The sequence below is a fragment of the Rhopilema esculentum genome, chromosome 13, assembly GCF_057945365.1.
Source record: "Rhopilema esculentum isolate cy_ngs chromosome 13, ASM5794536v1, whole genome shotgun sequence".
In the NCBI taxonomy this organism is placed as follows: domain Eukaryota; kingdom Metazoa; phylum Cnidaria; class Scyphozoa; order Rhizostomeae; family Rhizostomatidae; genus Rhopilema; species Rhopilema esculentum.
The window spans coordinates 9487393-9511140 of NC_142827.1; the positions used below are offsets into that span (position 1 = coordinate 9487393).

Genomic DNA, 23748 nt, shown 5'->3' on the forward strand with positions numbered 1-23748 from the left:
TAATTATTACACTAATATCGATATCAAAACTAGAAAGAGCATTGATAATAATGCCAATATTAATTCTAACACTAATATAACACTAATATTCACACTAATACTAAAATCAACAGTAGTATTGATAATTGTCTCAAATACTAAAGTTAATACCATTATTAACATTAATGCTAATAATTATTACACCAGCACTAATACTAAGACAAATATTTGTTCTAATATAAATACTAAAAACAATACTAAATCTTACATTCAAACTTCTAGTTCTAGTATCTGTGCTGTGACTAAATAATCTGATCAAATTTTTAACTCCTTACCAACAAGCATTCACCTATCAAGAAAATACCCACTTGCACTTTATTTCCTAAATCTAATGAAATCATTGTTCAACGTGTTATTTCCCTTGTTATTGTATTTAGTTATTTCCCTTGGTATTTGAAATTGCAAGATATACTCAAAGATGGTAAAGACTTTTTGAAAATTTTATAAATGACAGTAATAACAAAATTTAAAATCAAAGGACATTTTGAATAATTTTAATTGTGAATTATCAAATACTACAAACAAATCCTATAAAAATTGAGGGCTAATTAGTGTTATTCTAGAAATATTTAATCAAATTATAAAATGAATACAAAATATTTTCTAAAATGACTGCATGCATTGTACGACCTGCACGATCGCTGGTATTCTTGTATTCAGTGCATGAGTTAAAGGTATTGCTAGCATGTATGTAGGGCATTTCAAGAGGCGAAAACATTTCATGTCAGTGTGAAATGAATTTCTTTCATTAGTAATGGACATTCCTTGCATGGGTGAGGGAGATTCCTATTCTGGGTAAAGGGCATTTCTTATATAGATGAGAAGCAATACTTGCATGGGTGAAGGGAATTACCTGCATAAGTGAAGGGCATATCATGCAAGGGTGATGCCCAAATTTTGCATAAGTGAAGGGAAATCTTTCCTTGGAGAAAGAGATTCCTTGCATGGGTGAAGAAATTTATTAAATGAAAAAAGCGTACTTTCTGCACTAGTGAAGGATTCTTTCGCATAGTGAAGGAAATTTCATGAACGGGTGCTTTGCATGGCACGCTTGAGTGAAGAGAATTCGTTGAATATGTTGAGGGTACTCTTTGCATGAAGGAGGACAATACTCTAACGAGGTCAGAAGCCTGTGTAATACTATACTTTGCTCAAATGTTTTCTTTCTAGAAGTTAGCTTTGGACAATTGTCAAGGATTGGACAAAACTCGAAAATGGGTATCTAATGACTCGTTCCTTTCTTTGCCTTCAAAATTCAAGACTTTGTCGCTCTTAAAGTAATCATAGATGATTTGAAAAAAGTCCATGAACAACAAATAACGAACATTTATTAAATTAATCAATCGTAGAAAATAATCATATATTCTATATTTTTTTTGATGGATTAATGAATATATACAGCATAGAGTTTTTTTTCCATAAAAGAAAACCTTTTATTGACTGTTATAAAATTCAAAAAGGGATGCTCTCATATACAGACTAACAGAATATGTAACTATCAGGGTTGGTTTTCAACAAAAATAAATTTTGCTCCGTCAATTTCGACAATGTTAGGTTTTGAGGTACAAAAAGTCGACGTTGGATTCTAATGCCAATATTCTTAAAGCAGCATTACAATGCCTGCCAAAAGTTATTGGAACACCCAGCAATTTGCGTTGCATTTTACATCTTTTATTCCTTTTACAAAAAAATTGTGCTTCAGCCCCTTCCTCCTAAAACAATGTTGATAGTTTAGGCAAATATCAAAAGAGAAACGCAAAATAGGGTACTTCCTAATTCCCTTACCAGTTTAATAGTAAACGAACATTGTTCCGTGTGGGAGAGGGGGATGGCTAAATTTGACCTTAGTTGCAAACTGACTTTAGTGTTCCAAGACATTTGGTAGGCAATGTAGAACAAATTTAAATAAACTATCAACGAAAATTTCTAGAATTCCTTCCTTACTTCAGTTTTTTCTCATTAAATTATCGTTTTAACCCCGACAGTTAAACTTGGTCGTATTCCGCTCAATATCTTGCTATAAAATAGGCTGGGCCTTGCAAAACGATGATTATTTACTGCCGTGTTGATTGCTTGAGTCAATCGCTAGTTTTTCATTCCTCATAAATTTTGAGAGACATTCTAATTTTAAACAGCAAATGATAGTGTAAGATTATAATCGCAAATCCAAGTAAAAAAACCGAAATCGGTGCCTGGGCTTTGAAGTTAGTGCCTATTAAAGTTCAAGTGCTACCCTAGCTCGGCTCCAAAATCTTTACAAGCAGTTATGCTTGAGGACCCAAAAGTGTTGTCAAAACTACAGAAATGTTCTGCTAAGCATTCAGGTTTTGTCTCTCGTCTTCTCTCTGATATCTGGCAAAATTTAGAAACACTTGCTCCAATGTTGTCTGACTAACTGAATAATCTTCGATGTTATATCTCTCTTTGTTTTTCTCGAGAACGCCAAACACACGTGCCCATGAATTCGTTGCATCTTTGAGCTGATAGTTGATAAATCCTTGATGCTCATCTTTCAGTATAGAGCCAGGAAAATTCTGACTGATTAGTTGTTTCAAGGGCGTTGTATCAGGGTTGATGCCACCTTCGAGAAAATAAACATTTAATATCGACATTAAGAGTATCGAGAAAAATACCTTAAGATCAGAGAGAAAAAGGAACTAAGTGCACAAACCAATTGTTCTTTCTAAACAAACTTAAGTGCACAATCCCATACATACCAACTCGGGCAAGTAGAGTGTATCCCTCGCCAAATTTGCTCTTTAGGTGTTGCGGACTGCCCAGGCACTTGAACTGTCCGTTAACCATGATTGCAAGCCTTGTGCAAAGTGCTTCACATTCTTCCATGCTAGAGATAGAAAAAGAATTGACGATAAAAAACTCTAGAGTCAAGAAAAACACAGTCTCCTTCATATTTAAACCAACTTTTCTAATTCCACCATATATAAATAGCTTGGACAAATTTCGTTTCCCCTGAAAGTTCAAGTCACTGTCAGCTGATCTAGGACAGATTTGAGGCAGATCGAAAATGGCACATGGAAAGTCAGACCAAATTTTACTCTAAAGGTCTTCACAGGCATTGGTAAAATCGGTTCAGACAAATGACGCCATTTACACACACTCATTGAAAAACCAATTCCTAGTAGATATTTCAATATCGAAGTTTGAAATGCATTAGAAGGTAAAGGGAAGTGTCAGGGTCTGAGTTCAAACAAGAAAAAGCACTATTAATTTATCTCAAAACATTGCGGTTCGGCAAGCAACTTGTGCAATATGTTCAAAGCTAGTTACAATATTGAAACGTTTTTAACTTATTTGAAGTTTCAGAGATTGTATCCTCAGTATTAAGATAGCAAAAAGCGAGTATCCAGGTATGAATGCCAAGATGTTACGGAGGCAAAGTCAATATTGTGTTGCATAACAAAATATTGCACTTCTCACGAAAATATCTTATGTTCACATACCGACACTTTTATGTCAAGGCACGTGGTGTACTAATGTAGGCCTACCTATGCGATGTTATCACAATTGATCCCTTTTGGTCTCTGAATCTGGTTAATGCATTCCATAGTTTTCTTCTTGCTGCAGGATCCATGCCAGAGGTAGGTTCGTCTAAAAATACGATTTGTGGATTTCCAACCAATGCCAGCGCAGTGCTTAGCTTCCGCTTGTTTCCTCCACTGAGAACAAGAATACAAAAGTCACAGAACAATTGACAGCACGTGCATCAAATGACAAATTCGCAGTTAAAGGCAATCTGTCATGACGTTGATTGATTATAAGAACAAAGGGATTTTTATTGTTTCCAGTCCTCTATAAATTTATCGCATTGTAAAAAATATGGCGGAGCGCTGGAATCGTGTTTAGGCTATTGTTCCAGCTATTGTTCTCGTTAACCAATCCACAACGAGACAGATTGCCTTAAAAGTACTTTCTACCGCAGCCATGAAAAAGGTGAAGAAAGAGTAAGTCTATCCTCACCTGTAGGTTTTGGATATTTTGTCGATATGCTGCTCAAATGACAAAGAAACAGCCAATTCTTCCACAATTTTCGGAATTCTGCTCTCTGGTATGCCACGTAGTCGAGCATACATGGTCAACAGTTCTCTTCCCGTCAAAAGATCAATCAGAGCATCAAACTGGGGACAATATCCAATGCACTGACGCACCTAACAGGGGACAAAGGAAGCCACATCAGATCAGACACGGTAAAGAATTAAAGCGGAGGTATTCAAGCTACTGAATCGTGAAGGTTCGAAATAATTTCAAACTACGTCACCAAATACGAAAAGGCAATCTTCGTTCATTGTCAAATACTTCAAATTGTAACGTTCTGTGATGCTTTGAATATCGGTAGATAAACACAAGTAAAAATAACAGAGCTTTTGCCAGTTCAGCACCACGGTAAACAACTCAGTTCTCATCATTACGTATCACGTGACGAAAACAAATTGAAACAATCATGCAATGTTACTTACTCTATCTTCTGCAGCAACAGTAGATCAAGACATTAAATCTAAAGAAGCCAAGTTTGCTAGTCCAAAATTTAAGTTAATCTCATTTCACTTTCATACTTTTATTGGACTTGCACATTATTTATTTACCGATATAAAGAAGATTTCCTCCTTGAATTTCGTTGTATTTGCCATTTTATTCGAACTTCAACGCAGGACTCTTTGATTCCGGTGGAAAACTTAGTCGAGTGCACCCTTCTTTTGGCAAAAAAGATGGTAAAAATGAAGATACACAGCTGGTAAATACTGTCAAAAGTAACACCGCTGAAAACTATATTACAATATAAACAGCGCCCACCTTGGTCATATTCTGCTCAATATCGTAGCCATCTACATAGATGCAGCCATCAGAAACACTTTCATCTCCAGTGATCATCTTAAATGTCGTTGTTTTGCCAGCCCCATTCAACCCGAGCAAACCGAAGCATTCCCCCCTTGGCATGCCTAGGAAAAGGCCATCAACGGCAAGAAATCGCTTGCCTAAAACAACGAATTAGTGACATACATATCAATGAATATAATAATTACGAATATAAGAATGCACAAAACAATTTGGTCCGAAAATAATAAAGGAATTATGCATTTCTTTTGAACAGCTTTTTGCCTCTTGTCTGATAACGAGGAAAACAAAAACTTTTCTCAAAACTGGAACGACTTTGTAGTTTTAGTGATTCTATTTGGTTCTAATGTTATCAAGATTAAAACGGAGATAAATGTTTAGGTTTTCAGGTTCACTAACTTTATTTTTTGCTCTCTTAGGCTAGTTTTTATCAGAAATCCATCACCGGGCCGGTAAACGTAGCTATATTCGATGTCTCTGTCACCCACAGTTTGAAACAAGACCCCTAGGTGACAATAAAAGTGTACTTGATTGAATAAACTCTGTGGTTTCCAGAACGAAAGTCGTTTCCATGACCCCTACGAAACTGATCGTTGATCAACGATTGTGATCGCTTGAACGAATTTGCTAGTCTGACTGGTGTGCGCAAATAAAGCTGTCAGTCAAGGACAGCCAATCATAAAACGAGTTGAGGTCTTGGAACAGTCAAGTTAATTAAAAGGTTTCTGGTGCATTTAACAGAGAAAAAACTTTAAAAAGGTCAATTGTGAATAGTAACTTTCACAGTCTTTAAACATACCCACACTTCCGTAGTATTTTGTTACATTCTCTAAAACAAGAACATCATTCGCAGTGTTGTTTCTTTGAATCTTCCTCATCTCAGCCGCTACGTCATCATCTGCTGCCACACTCATTCCATTCTCCATCATTTCAAACACTTTTCTCGAGCTGCTTCTTAACGATTTAATCAGCAATTTGAATCCTCCGTACTCAAAAAATAAAACAAGAAGGAAGAACACGAGTCCTTCACAAGCCATGAACACAAGAGGTCTGCCAATACCAGGGAGTTCCCATGACAAATAGTTATCTTGGAAAACTACTTTGCTTGGACTGTTTTTCAGTACATTAAGAACAAACTCTCTGCAGATTTCTTTCTTTTTATCCTGCGGAACTGGAAAGGGCAATTTTGTCTTCATGCACAATTCAAAACCTTTGTTGAACAGCTCAATGTATTGATGATTTACAAAAAGGTCATTCAGCGCTTGTCCTAGGGCGTAGTTTGGTAAGAAAAGGAAAACCCATTTGAGAGCTGAAGCCACGTCAAGAAGATCCAGCTGAGGTTGGCTCAGGATGAAAATCGTTAGAAGAGTTGCAAGGCCAGTAATAACGTTGAATATTGTCAGTCGTATGAAGGCTGTTGATGGCACCGTAAACAAAAACGACGAAAGGTATACCAGAGGTATGATGGCCCAGCCATACAACAGCAAGAGAACAACTACGTAGCCAAGGCGATTTCCTGGAAGTCGAAAAAGAACTTTATAAACAGCTGTTTTTCTGATAGATAAGAAAGTATTTCTTCACGCATTCCCGTGCATAATTAACAAGTCGTGACTTCAAACAAAAAATTTTATACAATATAAAATTGCATAAACCTATAAAAATTATATGTGCATGACATATTTTTATATTGTGTTACACGTGTTCTTATCAAGTACAGCTATAATTCAGCCATTTCTATCTGATCTTCTGCAAATAAATCGATAATAATAATAATAATAATAATAATAATGGAAACATTTCATTTTCAATTCAACTTAAACTACAATTACAAATCTCACTATTACAAGGTAATTTGCAATTGGCTAGCTTGGGTTTACAAAATAAAAATAGATAACAAGGGAATTCACAAATAGTTATGTATGTAGTTAAAAGGGGAGTAGTTCCGGGTTAGTCCATGCTTTGTTCCTACAGCAAAATATGTAATAGGTGGTACGAATGGATATCATAGAAAGCTTAGAAATGAGATATCGTTTGTGTTGATCATCGATGGAAATAGAGTCACACATTTCAAGGAATGAGCCGCATGAGTCGCTGAAGATGCCAAGAGAGCTGATGGAGAATTTACAAATATGACAGATTTGAACCTTGGTCTTAGATCTGAGACAAGGCGAGCATATTTTAAACGTTTCCTTTCTGCATTGCAGTTAAGGTTAGTTTCAAATCCTATCGTTAGTTCCAAAACATAAATAATGTTTTCCTTTGTCTTCAAAAGTAGATCTGGGCGCAGATTGTCTCCTATTATGATGGATGTTGAGGAGAAGCCAGGTATATTAGCAAAAAGAGAGGACCCCTCTATTGCTTTTAAGGAGGTGGCAAGAAAATTTAGAGCAGAATTATGACGCCAGGTATAACGACCTTGTTCGAGATAAACTTTGCAGCCTGCAACGACATGGAGTAAAGTTTCGGGAAGAAGGCAGAATTCGCAATCAGATGATTGGCTTAGGTTCCAAAGGCTTAGATTTTTGCGCGTAGGGAGAGTATTGTTCAGGTACTTGATGGTGAAGTTGAAGATGTTCGTGGGTAGGTTGCTCTGCACAACAGACCAAAGACCATTGAGCTTTTTAAGAGAGTGGTCCAACAGAAATGAAATAATAGCACCCTGGGATAGTAATTGGTGTGCCAAGCGCTCTCTACTGTCTGATTTTACTGCTTATAATAACAATAACAATAATAATAATAATAATAATAATAATAATAATAATAACAAACAAAAATTGTTGCAACACGGTCAGGGCTAGCTTATGGAGATGAAAGAAAAACAGATCGACAGACGACATACAGGATGAAGTAGTTAAAAGTAGAACAAACCTGAATACGCTGGTACGTCAAACGCTGCGAAAATTATGACGATGAAAATAATTGGAATCAGAAAGTTGATCAAGTCCCACGCAAACGATGCTGTCCAGTAACAGAATGGGCCAACACCACTCACAAATTGTAGGTGTTTCGCTTTGCTTGCTCGTTCCTGGACTAGAAAGACGACAAAACTTGAAGCTAAGAAAGCCATCCCAAATAAGATGTTGAATGAAACGTTGAACCCAACACCATTTCTGTCAAAGGAAAATATTTATCAATTATGCATCGCTATTTGGATGAATATTTTCATAAAAAACAAGGCTTACTGTCTGAACATAAGCAGGGACTACAAAAATGACTCGGTGAACTATACTGAGCATCAAAACGGTATGCTAAAATAGAAAAACAGAAACATTTTGGACAAATACTTCATAACGATACGATATTTATCAGCTGTTCAATTTATCGTTTTTCAATCAACGTTTGTTTGATCAATCGGTCTTAAATCAGAATAGTGTTTAACACCAATGGAGGGTTGAGCTTTTTTCCTTTCATCTTTAAAAAGGCAATTGACCGTCAATTTAGTTTTGGTTTTTATATATTTTCACTAGTCATTATTACAATCAATACAATAAATGGCATATAATAGTTTTCGTGGCATAAAATCAAATGCTACTTCAAACATGAACCTACAACCATTGCACAATTCTCAGAATCGTATTGGTTAAAATAAACATCCAACCGTCTGTACCAATTACCAAATTGCATCATCTGGACCAAATAGAACCACTGCCAGTAAAAAGATGGCCGGCACATGACGAAATAAGATGTCCATATAATCCTTATCAGTCTACGTATTCCAATGGCAAATATTATCAATCCTTGCATTTCAGTGGCGGCTAGCACGAAAATAAAATGGTACTAGGAAAGCAAAAATTTTTTTTTAGCAGAGCGAGCCAGCTAGAGAAAGAGCGGGGCATGGGCGTGGTCCCTGGAAAATTTTGATATATAGCTAATATGGCCAAATTGTCTTTTAATGGCTTGTCAGAAGTTTTCATATGATACCTAGGTTTGTTTGACGTCATGTGATATTGCCAGCTGCAGGGGTTAAATAGTCTCGCAGCATTTTATCATTAGAAAGCGGAATCTAGTACTGCGAACAATTTTTTCATTGTTGGATTGTCGAAAGACAAACGGTTTTACGTCACTTTGAGTCACAAATGACAATGGGACAGACTTCTGCAGTACTGGACGAATGAGGTCTAGTACCGTGGTGTACATAAAGGGCTTATTCAATGCCAATATTTCAATAAGAATTAAGATAGGAGGGTCAGAATTAAGATATAGTGTATTCCGCTGCTCTTCCCTTTATTCAATTATCTTAAAAAAAGGAAAATCATAAAATACAAAAATAATTCGAGCTTTCAAAATAAAGTGGTACTAGACTGGTACCACTAGTACCGCTGCAAGCCGCCACAGTTGCATTTTAAAAATGTTTTGTCAAAAAGGAGACGCAATATAATGAATTGACCAAAAGCTGAAAATCATAATAAAACTTGCCTGCTAAGATCATCAATAGACTGAGATGTAGTTCTTGGTAGAGGGTGATTGATCGTTGTAATGCTACCAGAAGTGCCTGTGACATACCGAAACCTGGCATTATTCACTGCATTTATTACAGCTGCCGATGAGTGGTAAGCGGCATTATTGAACCAGGCCTTGACGTCCACTAGGAAAAAACAAAGAGTTTATGTTCTGTCCACCAGAATTAATTTAATTACAAACATAAATGAGGATTGGTTTTTGTCATCTCGGTTCAGATACTGACTTACAATAAAGCCAAGATAAATCATAATCATAACCTTGTTTTAAGTTGGTATCTTTCTAGTTAACATTTATCAATGTACACCAAATATCTACAGTATGTTGATTTCAGGACAACCAATCCGCTTTCTGGGTTGCTATACACGTGACACCGCAGTTAAAATAGATAACATATAAACTATTGATGTAACAAGAACAAGTAATTAAAGAGAAGTCATTCAAAGTCAAAAGACGATCAAATATTCTTTCATCTTGCACGCATTCATCATGTTAACAACACAACAACAAGATAAGTAAAACTCTTGAGATATCTGCATATATAGGCTTCAAATGACCACACATGTCTATAATGAGAATTAACTGCGTCCGTCAGTTTATCAGTTCTATATCCTTTAGCAGCACCAGCCTCTAAAAATTATTGGCCTTCTAGGTATCCTGAACAATATATTGTGAAATTTTAGGTGTTTTTTTGAAATGTTTAGCTGCTGGAGGGATTGAAATTTACAAAATAGCCATTCCTTTTTCTCAGCACATCAGGCATGTTAGGACGTAAACAGATTTCGTCGCTAGCTTTAAGAAAGGCATTTTAACAGTTCTGTTATTTCCAAATATCTTCTGCAAAATAGACGATGATTCGCAAACTTGTTTGACAAAAAGCAGCTTCATCCGTAGTCACTCGTCGAACAGGCAGATCCTACTAGATAATTTAGTAATATACAAGTTTGAAATTTGAAAAGAGAAGTGTGAGATTCAGATTTTAAACGTGATAAACCACTAAAACAATATTTATCTCAAAAATAAAATCGGCGATCATTTCATGCCAGCATGCTGTTACGTATTCTTAGATCTTAATCTTAACTCTATTGGTACGTAATTCTTCCTTCACACTGGAACTAATAATATCTTAAGCCTATACTTCACATAATCGGAGAAATAAAATAAAAAACCGCTCTTATAGTGACTTTTCTAATCTGCTTTAAAAGAGCTCTGCCAAGAAATACAGAAGCTTAACAGGAGCTTACCATACCTTGAAAAAATTGAGTACAATTTGTTACGACTTTGACCAAACATTGAGACTGGAGTGACATAAGGTTTAAATATTCAAACGATACACAAATCTTTGAGAAAACACAAAATCTGAGCTTGGGAAGAAACATCTGAGTTGAAAAAGGAAAGTAATGCCAAAGCAAATTGTCTAATAACCTACAAATATTACTGCTTTCCTTTGCATTCACGGCAATCAAATACTTCAAGTTGAATTCACCAATATCAACAGCTGATTTCTTTAGGATATATGATGTCAGGTTGCCATGGGATTGCTTTGTAACATTTCTTGGTTTTGTCTGTGTGTTTCTGAATTGATCAACGAAAACTTGGAAGAATCCTTTGTTGCTTGGGTTAGTAGTGCTACAAAGAAAATCTAGAGTAAACAAAATTGTTTTCGTGTGAAATAGTCTTTATCAAAATAGTCTATATACACCTCTAAACGCATTATTTATTAATTTGAAAATTAATAAATAATTAACTTTCTTTAATGAATAATTCGGCTTTGCTTGCAAATATACACTTGTTTTGTCAAGTTCGTTAAAGACTTGGAGAAAAATAACAAACAACTGAATAAAGCATAAGAATTTTCTTACTTATGAAGAAATTGCGAAAGTTGAACAGACACACTAAGTAGGTCGCAGCTAAAGTCAGATAAAAATTCACCTTTCCGGGTCAGAGTAATAGACGTAATTTTCCTTAAACATGTTTGAGTCAAGTGTAAGAGGCGGTGAGTCAGTTGGCTGTGGAAAGGTTTTAGCAACAACCATGGCCATCAAAGTCCAGAACCCTGGCATCAAAAGCTGAGTGATGATTGATCTTTTGTAACGCTTTGAGTTTAAGAAACGCTTCACAAACATAGCGCGCCATTTTTGGTAGAACAGCTTCTGTCCCGTGATGCGTTGCGAAGATCCAAAGTAGTCGTCATTTTCTTTGTGTGTCGACTGCGAAGGCGCTGATCTACTGGAATCTATTTCAAATCCACTTCTGTCTCCGTTAGACCTCTTCGAAGATGCTGTATTGAAAAAGGAAATACTCAAATTATCCTTGAAAATGCGATAGAAACGTAAATTATTTTAAAAAACAAAATTATAATGCATACCTTTGCAAGGAAAATTACTTCATATCTTTATTTTTGAGGTATGCGCACTTTTGTGATAAAAAAGAACAAATCCTGCATAGTTAAACAGTAACTTCCATGAAAATTTCTCACAAAGAATTCAGTTTCTATAATTTCTGGCAAAGATATGTTGCCACGAGTGATAATTATTTTACGGATCAATCTGAACTATGATCTAAAAAAAGACAATATACCAGCAAAAATCAACTTACAATTAGATTTTGAACTGAGCTGGCGGTAAAGTTTCTTTGAAAGCGATTCTGAATCTTCTTGCAATGATTCCTCTTCTTTTACTCTGAGAAACACTTCCTCCAGGGTTGTGACGGACGCTCCATAACTTGATATGCCTAACTCGTTTTTGTTCTCTTCCAAGTACGTAAACAAAGTCACAAAATTTTTAGATTCCTCGCTTGGTAGAATGTATGAGAGTTCTAATCCTATATCAAAATGAAATATAATTTCAGACGGGTGAAAAATGAAGAAGCAATTATAAATTCTAACAAAAGTGTGAATCTAACATGTGATATGAATCTAACAAAAGTGTGAGGTCTAGCGCCACCTTCAAAATTAAATGCATATTTAAACTCAATCATAGATCCTTAGGCCAGGTAATCAGCAGGGCATGAACAAACATTTCTTTTCTGCGATTGGATAAGAATCATGCATAAATTTCCTGCAAGAATGGGTAGATAAAAGAAAAATGAACCAGGGTTCAAAAGGAGTTTTGATATATCACCAGCTTTGTGTAATTAAAAAAGAAAGATATCAATGAAAATAATCAACACTCCACCTCTATCTAAATCGATAAACTATATTTAATAAAAAGGATGGAACGATTTTGCTTTTATTATAAAATCATCAATTTTTTTGAAAATAATATGTTATGCATATATAGAATAAAAAGCATAAGAGAAAATATATTTAATGAGTTAAAATCGCCATGATACGAAATCTTGAGCACATCAACATAATTCTAAGAATTCTTAAAATAATCGAAAATTCTGCATAGACAGTTAAAGGGATTCTTAAGACAGATAAAGATAGTAAATTTATCAAAACAAGTGAAGTCCACTGTTGATATTGATCAAGGAGTTGGGCTAGGGCCTAGTCGTCGGAAGGTCGTTGAGGACGTGCAAAAAGGTTGAGTCAATAGCGAACGATTGCGCGAAGAGCAGAAGAAGCAGAGCTTAGTGCCAGTTAAAGAATATATGAAATTTATATTCTGAAAGAATATAAAAATGTGAGTTTTTGCCAAAGTATATTTTCGTCGCGAGGTAAAAACGAGGGTGTCATGTTGTTTTCTCCACAGCAAACCCCTCCTTACGCCATTACGACCAGATGACGCCATAACAACAGAGCCCTCTGATTGGCTAATCAACTAAATGTAAACAAAACAAAGATCCTATTGTTACAAAATCTGCCCTTGCTTATCAGAACAGAAAAATTTGCTGCAGAAACCTACGCATGTAAAATTCCCTGAGACTGCCGAGTATCTGATGCGACTTTAAAGCATGCCTAAATTAAGATAAAAAAGCTTTGCGTTGCATTTTGATTGTTACTACCTAGCTTCCGAATATAGGTTTTTGGACAATGAGAAGCTATGCTTATCGAGCGGTTTCCTGGTTTTATTCTCTCGATTCTTTCTCTTCCACACCTCGTGATTCCTACGACTGGAATTACAGAGAACTATCGACCCTTACCACTGAGCCATCCTCGCACCTGTTCGTGTGGAGTGCAGCAAATAAGAACGAAAATATATGTTCTTCTTTCATATCATCTGTCCGGTTACACACGTCATCTGGGTCTATTTTAAGGAACTTTTATCGCTGCACATTTTCAAAATTTGACCATACCTATCGAACTAGCTGTATGTGAAATTATCGAATTACACCAGCTCTCACCCAAGCTTTACAAGAGACTTTGACACGGAAAAGTGGTCTAGGTTTGAACAAGTTTTCGAGAACAAAGATTTCAAAGGACAAGATGAAAAACAGAACAAACTAGATACTGAATTCGATAAACTTTTAGAGAAATTTCATAGATTAGGATCATTGTAACTGTTGTGTTCTCGTTTTTAATATTGTAATGCTCTTTTGTAAGCTTTATGTGTCTACTGGTAGTTGTTGCAATTTTACTTTGTCACTATCAAATCTTTTTTAAGTTTTATCGCTGCACAAAATTTGAGTTTATCACTGCACAATTGCGATTTATTACTGCACGTTAAAATAAACTCTGCGCATCACGTAACAAACATTACATCAACGAGCAGCGTTCACAGGATGGCAGGGAAAGTTGGTCAAGTTAAGTTTTGCCTTTTCTACAGCAATGAATAAAACATGAAATCCTTCCAAATTAGATTGCACCTACCAACATCATTTTCAAGTTTTGCACTTGGTATAAACCGCTTGATAACAGACGAAATCTTGGAGACATCACAGTCAGCTGATTTCACCATGACCATATGATACCCAACGCCATATTTATTCTTCAAGAACAGCGATGTTCCGCAGCATTGAAGGACTCCGTTTGCCATAATAGCAATGCGATCGCCTGTCAAAGAAAAAAGCATTGTAGGTCCCTATGTACAATAACATTGTACTGCATCCTAGGGTCCCATGTACCATAATAGCAATACCTGTGAAACTCTTGACACAAAAACAATATATTCATGTAAGTGACAGGAATTTCTTCATTTCTGTTTGAAAATCGATGTCCAGACGAGAATTTGGCTTTAGTTGTGTACCAACTGGTGTATCTAGTTGATTTTATGTGTACACTAAAAGCGTGTACAGCTCTGCCTGTATGGCATTGAACACTTTATGACAGACTGGTAAACAGTAGTTTCCATTACTTGGTGTATCAATGCGTATAAGCGTTGGTTTAAATCAACGCACAAAGGGCCTACTGAAGGTTGATACAATAGCTACAAAGTTTGACAGGTGTTATGAAAGAAGTTTGGGAAGGCGACTTGAGGCGATTTGAGACAAGGAGACGAGAGAAAAAAAGCATACCAACTGTAGCATTGATGGGCATACCTCTAAGTAGTACAATTTCAGCAACACTACTTGAGAAAAGACGGAGAGGGGAGGCGACGTATGGCGAAGTGAGGTGAAAGGAGGCGAGAGGAGACGAGTGGAAAGCAACATCTTAAGTCTAGCATTGATGCGAATACCTCCAAAGATTTCATTTTCAGCAAAACTACTTGAAACTATTTGAAAAACAAGCAACAACTCATACCAAGTAAGTCAGCTTCATCCATGAAATGTGTTGTGAGTAGGATGGTTCTTCCTTTTCGCTCTTTTTGCAGAAGATCCCATGTGAATCGTCTAGCAGCGGGGTCCATACCAGATGTCGGCTCATCAAGAATCACAATCTGTAATATTAGAAAGTATTAGCAAGACCAGCAAGGAATAACGACCTAAACTTTAAAAATTCCAAACTTTAAAGCCAAATAAATCGATCTGCTCCAGGTAGCTCGAAATTTGATTTTCTTACATTAATTCTTTTTCATCTTTGATATTATTTGTTCTTCGCTAAAAAAAGTATTAAAGTAGCAAAATACTGTGTTAAAAGATTTTAAACCACACGCCCCAATTACCTGTTGTGATGGACAAAAAAGGGACATCCGTGAATATAAAGAACAACTTTAAAAAACTTTGAAATAGCTACACATGAATACTTGTCATAATTATTATCAAAATCAAGATGAAAATTTATAACGGCGGCACTCTCAACTGCAATTGAGTTTTGCAACAAACAATATCTAATATCTAGGTAACGCAGTTTGCATCAAATGCTACTTCTAGGTAACCCTGTCTTGCCCCCTCCCTGCAATGGTGTCATTCCGTTGTTCGTGGGCCACACTAAAGTGACATAAAGTGACACAGTTTAAGGTAAGCTAGGTCGCTAATGATAGATAGCCAAATGTTTTCTTATCTATGGTCACCCCACACATTGATGTTCAAAATGCAGTTACTTTTGCTCCCTTGATGTTAAGACCCTTGAGTATCAGAAATGCCATACAGAAAAGCATAAAAGAGCAAATCTTACTTTTGAATTGCCGATCAAAGCGATTCCTACAGACAACTTTCTCTTCATGCCACCAGATAACTTCTTCGTTTGCACATCTCGCTTGTCTTCTAGCCCAACAGCATTTATTAGTCGGTTGACTTCGCCCTCTAGCAACTTTTTGTCATCGATTCCTTTGAGTTTAGCGAAAAACCAAAGATGTTCAGCCACCGTCAAGTTATCATAAAGTACGTTGTGTTGAGGACAGATACCTGAAATTGATTCGTTAATACGAGTTGAGCACAAAGAAATATCTTGAACTGCAGGCTGCTTCTGCTTAGGCCAATACTTCGTAGAAGACAAAAAGGGTGTAAAAAAGTTTTTAAATAATTAACAGGACCATGGTTACATTTGATCTGAAAACGTATTCGTATAGATATTTTCAAATAAAACGCAATCATTACTTGCCAAGTATGTTAATGAAAATACAAACACTCGAAAACGCCAGAGCAGAATCTTTAAGCCTTTGGTGCCTAGTCATGGTTGTAAGATGTTTTTGTCTATCTAATATCAAAAGCAGACACATATATCAGCAGATTCTTTCAAACGTCAGCGATACCTTCACTTCGTTTGTTGTTATCGATTGCTTTTGTGATGCTGATGGTATAATAACATTATTATATAATGTCACTTGATTGTCATGCTTGAAGGGCCACACACACTAAGCTTTATAATGATGAAGATTTGGTCACTCATCAACCACTAGCAAGCTATCATACACAAATAAACTTGAAAACTTGCTTGTAAATAATAACAACAAAGCGCTATGCACATCAATAGCTAACAAAGTAAAGTACAAGATTTTAATACATAGTTTATAAACCCATAGACCGAGATACAACTTTTTGTTTGGGGGGGGGCAGCCCTGATAAATGAGTGTAAGAACAGATATATTTTACAAAATAAAAGTATTTTATTTATACTAATTAAGCCCCCTCCTGCTTTCCTGATATCTCGATCTTTTCATAAACCCCTTCTTCTTGGTCAACATGCAAAGTGAGCCTGAGTAGCACCAAAACAAGAAATACTAGTGCTGCTCTACCTAAACTCTCTCTGACACCAGTTATATTTTCAGTGATGTCGTAGCCATTGACAACAGCAGTGCCTGATGTTGGCGGAAACAGTCCTGTAACCATAGAAATTGTGGTTGTCTTCCCAGCTCCATTATGGCCAAGCAGTGCAGTGATGTGGCCTTCATACATGTTCAGCGTCAGTCCATTAACTGCAACTTTGACGCCTGGAAACCAACAAAATTTAAGTTCCTTAGTTATATACTTATTTACTTGTACTGATAATCAGTTAAAATGTATAAGCTTTCCTGTAACTATTTTTTTACCAAAATCTTTATCAGTTTCCATGTTTTTTTGTTTTGTTACAATTGATTTTTTTCTCATTTCTTTTTTTTCTGTGTCGGCCTTCCTAATTTATTTCCTTTTCATACTTACCCTGGCTATTTCAACAGAAAGTCTACGAGTTAAACTGCTGCAGACATTACAAGACTTTAGTGCTTTACTAATATAAGTGGTCCTTGTACAGTCTTTCAGATATTCAAATTTTTAATTGTGTAAAGAAGCAAGTAGCTCATAAAAACTTAGAATATCTAAAAAACTATATTAAGTTGAAAACACTGCAGTCAAAATGAATATAGATATTTCTAAATGTATATAGATATATTTATACCTGTATCAGTGGCAAACTGTTTCCTCAGATTCTGAATCTGAATTCCAGCTTTGAGATTTGCTGGCTCTTTCTCAATAAAACTTTCATTTGCAGAGGGCTTGTTATCTTCATCGTTTCTATTCTCATTTTGAAACTGGACATAATCATCATTCTGCAAGGCCTGAATTGAGGATAAAACTAAGATAATTATTTGATGTGGCTTTGATGGCAAACTCATCTACAGTTTAACACCTAATGGAATCATACAGGCTGGATAACGCAGGTACCTACTGCTCTTGATACCATATTCTAAAATAGGTACAGATAGGTATGTATAACTGCAAAATACAAACAATCGCTACTAGTTTTTCAAGTGCAGCTGGATCTAAGTCTTACGGGAAAAAATATCCTCTATATTGAAGTTGGAGCTACTTGAGGAGGGTATAAAACTGACCATCACAAAACATTGTTTCTGTTAACCTGTGCAAACTTTACAATTTGTAAATTTAAAATTGTTTGGTGCAAAAATAGTCCTTAACTGCAGAAATCCAAGCTCTTGACAAACATTTTCAATCTCAATTTTTTATCAGATTATGACATTGTGATAGATTAGAACTCATAATTGTAAACAATTTTGAAACCTGATGGAAGATATGATGAGGGAGAATGCCTGCCCTCTTCTTGATGATGAGGGAGAATGGTTTTATAGAGACTATGTTTGCAGAGGCCAAGAGAGGATTCCATTGGCCCCAAGCTATTGAAAAAGCATACAAATTGACCGCATAAAAGATACAGCATACTGTTAAAAAAATCGAAAACAAAATGTAGCCTTAATTTAACATTGCATTTTTTGTGATTGAAGATGTGATGTACCTACCTCAACCCTTTCACCACACCAGTAACTCTTTTTAAATGGGAAATACCATGGCTGTGGTATTCCATATTCACCAGGGAAAACTGCTTCAATATACCACATGATCAACCCATAAAGCACGCTGTCAAACATCATCATAAACAGAACAGCTCCAAAAGAAAAGCTATCATCAACCGTAACACCTTGAAAAAGATTTGACCACTGAACCCCTATACCTTGACCTTCAAACTTCCCTATTAAGGCCGCACCAAAGGCCATACCTACATTGAAATCAATGCAAGATATGGTCTTTTGAGGTGTATTCAGAAGATCATAATACATGGAGAGAAAGAAGTATGGTATATAACTAAGAAACCATGTGATGCCACCTCCAGCGGCAGCAGTGTTTGCACGTGAGAAGAATGTGCTAATCATAAAACCATACATGATGCTGGATATTGAATAGAGCACCAGGTATACAAATATTAGAGAAGGATCACTTTTCTGAAGCATTTTGCCATTGTTTCCAAACTTAACAGTAAGCATGATAGTTATAAGTGCCATTGGTATGAGGAGCAGCACGAAGCATTTAATGAACCAAGCAACCCAGTGCAAGTATCCAGTCAGTCCCATTATCTTCATTGATTCCTAAAAAATATTGATTATCATCAGCAATTGCAGGCTGGTCAATAACATAAAGTGAATGGAATGCTATGTTGGTATATTAGATAAAACTACCCAGACGTTCAAATGTACATATATCATAATGGAACTAGTCTATACTGAAAACTTCATGTCCTTTGGACTGCACAGCTTGAAGTAAGAATGTTTTGAATATTTAGATATTTTTAAAGATTTGACTGGAATCTGCTGAATTTCAGCAGAAAAAGTGCAGGACAGCTTAGTTATGGGAACATTGCAATCCACGGCCTGACTGTCCACACAAGATGAAATTTTTGTCACAGACTAATTTCAAAACGAGGACATTTGATCCTAATATGAAGATCAGTGAAATATTTACCCACAGGCTCACTGGGCTCGGGCCCAGGGCCCCCCTAAAATTCTTAGATTTAGGGGGCCCTGGGCAAGATTTTGAAAAGCCTTTGAAGTGCTCTCGACTTCAATTTTGTGTTTGAATTGAGCTAGGGGGCCTTGCAAAGTAATGAATTCCATTTTAAGAAAGGAATAAAGGGCGTGCTCAAAAAGGTTTTCTTGCAGGGAGCCTCATATTTTCTATTTAGTCCAGGGCCTTTGAAACTTTCGGTAGCCCTGGCTGGAGCTTTACTTAATGAAATGACTGCGCTCAGTTTGCCATTGCCATATGGAGGTTCCTCCAGTGAAAAAACTTTTACTATGCTGAAAAGGGCAAAGGAAAAGAGTGAACTAAGGTCCAGTAGCGGATTGTTGCTTTATGTTCAATGGCAGCAGATTTTGCTGTCCTGGGAGTTTTAAACTCCAATAAAGGGGCAAGGGTAGTTTTATTGGGAATGGACTGAAATGCGAAATGGATGCAAGTTTATTCTTGTCTTATGGTTTTGATCTATCAACTATTTAGTGAATATTAACCTAGTTGCTTTTGATTATGTTAAGCCGAGTAAAATGCATGTGACACAACTTTTTGGGTATATTTTAAGGGGCCCCAATCAACTTTTGGCCCAGGGCCCCAACAGATGTAAATGTGGCCCTGATGAAGATGAAAATTGACAACGCTAACTTGAAACCAAGAATACTGTTTATTTGTGCTTATAATGTCTTTGAAAAACTTGAATGAGTTTATGTATTGCACTTAGTGATTACATGCTCTACTAGGTGACTGGAGGTTTGTTATACACTCACTTTAAGTCGCTTCTCTTTCTCATAAACTACTTCCTTGACAACCAGCAAGGCATTGTAGACCAATGACAGCATAAGAAGCAAAGGTAAACTGATCTGAATGACAACCACAAATGGGTCTTTTATGTATGCAGGATAAGGAAATCGTTGCATCTTTATCTGGCTAATATTCAAGTTGACACTTCCATTTATTTGGCCTCCTTTGAAAGAGATCAAGGCAGAATCAACAGCTAGTTGGACAGAAAGGAACCCCTCTTTGAAATAATCAGGAGGCCCTCCAGATTTTGATTTATTACTCCTTGGACCTATTCCATCGAACGTACGTGGAAAAACAGATTTCGTTTGCCATGTCCCTTGTCCGGCCTGAAACCCTGAGAATTGGCTGGTTTTATTGGATTGGCTGTTTCTCAAACTTGAAGGAAATCTGATTTTGTAAGTTACATGCGTTTCATTCACATTTCCCTTGAAAACAACCCCACAGAGGTAATTCCATTTGTCTGCTGGTTTTTCTTGATCGTTGATTATTTCCGTCACCATTGCTTCTTCTGTTCTGTAGCCAGAGATAGATGATGCACTTAGGCCTAGTGTAGTAACAGCTTCTTCCATAACTGAGCGAATTTCTGCATTGTTTGGAGTGTAAGCAATTTTCCATTTTCCTTGGCCTGGATGCTTATATGGTATACTTTCTATGCTAAAATCTTTCCAAACAGTAGCACCTATGTGCTCTTGTTTTATCCTCAGCACACGGATTAGGAGAATAATGAAAATAAAAAGTACAGGCAGGCCTAGCCGAAACAATGTTGCTACCGGCCTTCGAATTTGCAAGATGTAGTTCTTCCATATCAACAAAGACAGTTGCTTGAAAACCTTCATTTTTAACTGCAAATGAAAACACTTTCAGTTCCCCCGATCAAACACTAAGTGCACAGTAAGCAGACATGATTACTCATCATTTTTCTCCTCACAAGACGCCTGTTGTCATGCATCCTCCTCGTGATAAGGGTGCAACCTCGTTTTCAACTGGTTGTATAGTAAACGTAAACACGGAAATTGCATTTACTCGCTACACTTAATGGAAGAACACGAGCCTCAAAATTATTCATCAAAAGAATAATCCTATAAAAACACGTCAAAAGTCTGCACTGCTTATACCCTAAGGTAATTTAAGAAAAATCCAGCTTAAAAGTCGTGAAGTTGCCCACCACGCTGGTTAGTCACGTAATAAGCAATTCAAGACGATTCAACAATCGCGGGCCTAACATACATCACTGTCTTACCCCATCTTGCATCTGATCGTTTTCTTTACTTTTGTGATATAGCATATAAGAACTTGATCTGGTCGCCCCTCGGCTTTTGCACATTTTCAAAATAACAAATGTCTTCTGCAAATTCACATTGTTTACAGTTTTCTAAGCTTACACTATAATTTTGATACACGCTTATAATACAGCAAAACTGTTTTTTTGCAAGTGTTTTCAGTTAACAGGTCTTGTTCACGAAATTCTCTTATGTTAACTCCACAACATGTTTTGTCACTTGATCATATCAGTCAATTGTTTATAATGCCTCCTAACACTTTGCATATATTTGTCAAAAACGATATTTCTCTGTAGTTCGATCTAGCTTTTTTGCAACATTATTCAAATGATGCGACTTTTTGACAGTTAGGGCAATCAAAATGAGTCAAAAACGCTGTTAAAAATTCTGATAAACACGGCACATAGTGTATGAGAGCAAAATAAAGATCCCCACAGTTATGACAAAGCAAGATGTCGTCGTAGGATTCTTTTGATATAAGTAGTACAAAAGGCACAATTATATTAGAAAAATAAAAGGCACAATTAAGACGTTTATCTGATTCACACAGACTACGAAATATGCAAAAACTGCATCACAAATGCTAGCAGCAAATCAATTAACTGATAATTTGTTTTCAGATGAACGTATACTTAAAGGCTGCTACTTCAGTGGGTGTGGTCCCTCAACCTCACCCTCACCCGGGCCCTTACGGCTTCAGAGCCACCCTGCAATTAGGATACCGGACCGCCGCTGCTCAAAGTTTAGAAAAGAACATGAAAAGCCAACCTGAACGTTAGTTTACTGGTTCCTACAAAAAGAGGGTATTTTTGGAACTCCATTTATGCATGATAGGCTGATTTTTTAACATTGCTTGAAATTCAAGAAACTCTGTTTACTTTCTGTTGTTCATTGTATAAAATGTGGGTGAATTAGTATTAATTCAAAAGTTGAATCCCCTTTTCATTATTCTTTATTTTTCACACGAGAACTGAATGTTTTATTCTTTTTCAAAAATTGTTCAAAATTTGATCAACAATCATTATGTGCTGTTCACATTGTCCTCCGTGAATGTTTATCCGGCCATTTCTTTTCCTGCTACAAAACATCCAAAAAACGGGACTAACATTGAAATATGACAAATAAATGTTATAATTTATCATGTTCGCCTAGATTCATCCATGTCCAAAGCATTCCTGACTAGAGCATTTACCTTTTTCGATTCATTAAAACAATTTTAAACATGTTCTTCTATTATTTGTTGATGGTCCTATGTTACTCCAAATAATTTAGCATTCTTAAATTCTTTGAAAGTAGAATCATTGATTTGAATTATAGATTCCTCTTAATTGGATTGATTGGCTTTAAAAGTTATAAGCTTATACTTTTACTATCGTTGAGCACAAACAGATTTTCCCAAAACTATTTTTAAGCATGCTGCTTCTGAATTTTAAGGCGTGGGTTAGTTTATTATATCAGTGCTTGACAGCAAAATGTTTGTCATCTGCATAGTTGTAAAGGTTGTTTTTTTTCAGCTGAAGAAAAATGTCGTTTCTGTTAATTTTGAAAAGCAACAGGTCCAAGACAGATACTTGAGGAACTCCCTGCTTTATCTACATCAAATCACTAAAATCTATTTTACTCATTTATTTTACTAGAGTTTACTTCTACTTATTCTACTCTATCGTTTAGATACCTGTACACAGGGGCGGATGCAGAAAAAAATCTGACATTCGCAAAGTTTCGACCACGCCTATATGACCACGCCCAAAAAAATCAGTCAAATTTTACTATAGTCTCAGAATCGAAGTTTTCCACTTAAAGATGTTTTTTTCCTTATATTAAGTTTTAGGATTAGGAAACTAACAACACATTTTTTAAACAGCATAGACTAAATAAAAATGTTGAGGCTCAAAGGTTGAGAAATTTAAGGATAGATATTGAGGCTCAAAGGTTGAGAAATTTAAGGATAAATATTAAGAATAACATCCAGGTCTGGATTTCATTGACAATTTGGCATTTTACTTATTGAGTGAACAAGAAAAGAGATCTCTGGAAAAATTTTGAGAAACACTCATCAAGCTTTTGTTGTGTTGGCATGTTTTGTTTCCTACATGGCTTTTGTGATGGAAAAACAGCAGCAAAGATTTGAAATGTCCTCTTAATAATGATTTAATGGCAAGTCTAGGCACAGAACCACAAATTGTCAAGAACAAAGTTGATGAGCTAAAATAAGGGTATATTAGATGTGTGTATCACCCCTTCTCATGGAGAAAAACTCATGAAAAACATTTTATGTCACTCA

The 23748-nt window shown here is 36.1% G+C and overlaps 1 protein-coding gene across 1 annotated transcript; it reads right to left on the minus strand.

The window, feature by feature from the left end:
• Positions 1-458: 458 nt before the first annotated feature.
• LOC135692116 (phospholipid-transporting ATPase ABCA3) lies at positions 459-21158 on the minus strand. The gene is made up of 18 exons (XM_065210151.2): positions 20151-21158; positions 18339-18962; positions 17483-17642; positions 16845-17039; positions 15785-16014; positions 14972-15107; positions 14102-14284; positions 11947-12171; positions 11281-11629; positions 10778-10977; positions 9307-9475; positions 7759-8000; positions 5690-6406; positions 4849-5030; positions 4018-4205; positions 3546-3716; positions 2757-2884; positions 459-2620 (listed from the first exon to the last, which is right to left on the minus strand). Exons 1-18 carry the CDS (start codon positions 21018-21020, stop codon positions 2352-2354), a joined length of 5238 nt encoding a protein of 1745 aa, XP_065066223.2. The 5' UTR covers positions 21021-21158; the 3' UTR covers positions 459-2351.
• Positions 21159-23748: the final 2590 nt, after the last annotated feature.

Coding starts and splice junctions, on each gene's coding strand:
- LOC135692116 (XM_065210151.2), bottom strand. CDS start 21,020: ATGAAGGTTTTCAAGCAACTGTCTTTGTTGATATGGAAGAACTACATC. Junction 18,963..20,150: donor AGAAAGAGAAGCGACTTAAA/GTGAGTGTATAA, acceptor AATATTTTTTAG/GAATCAATGAAGATAATGGG. Junction 8,001..9,306: donor TCTATTGATGATCTTAGCAG/GCAAGTTTTATT, acceptor TTCCTTTGACAG/AAATGGTGTTGGGTTCAACG.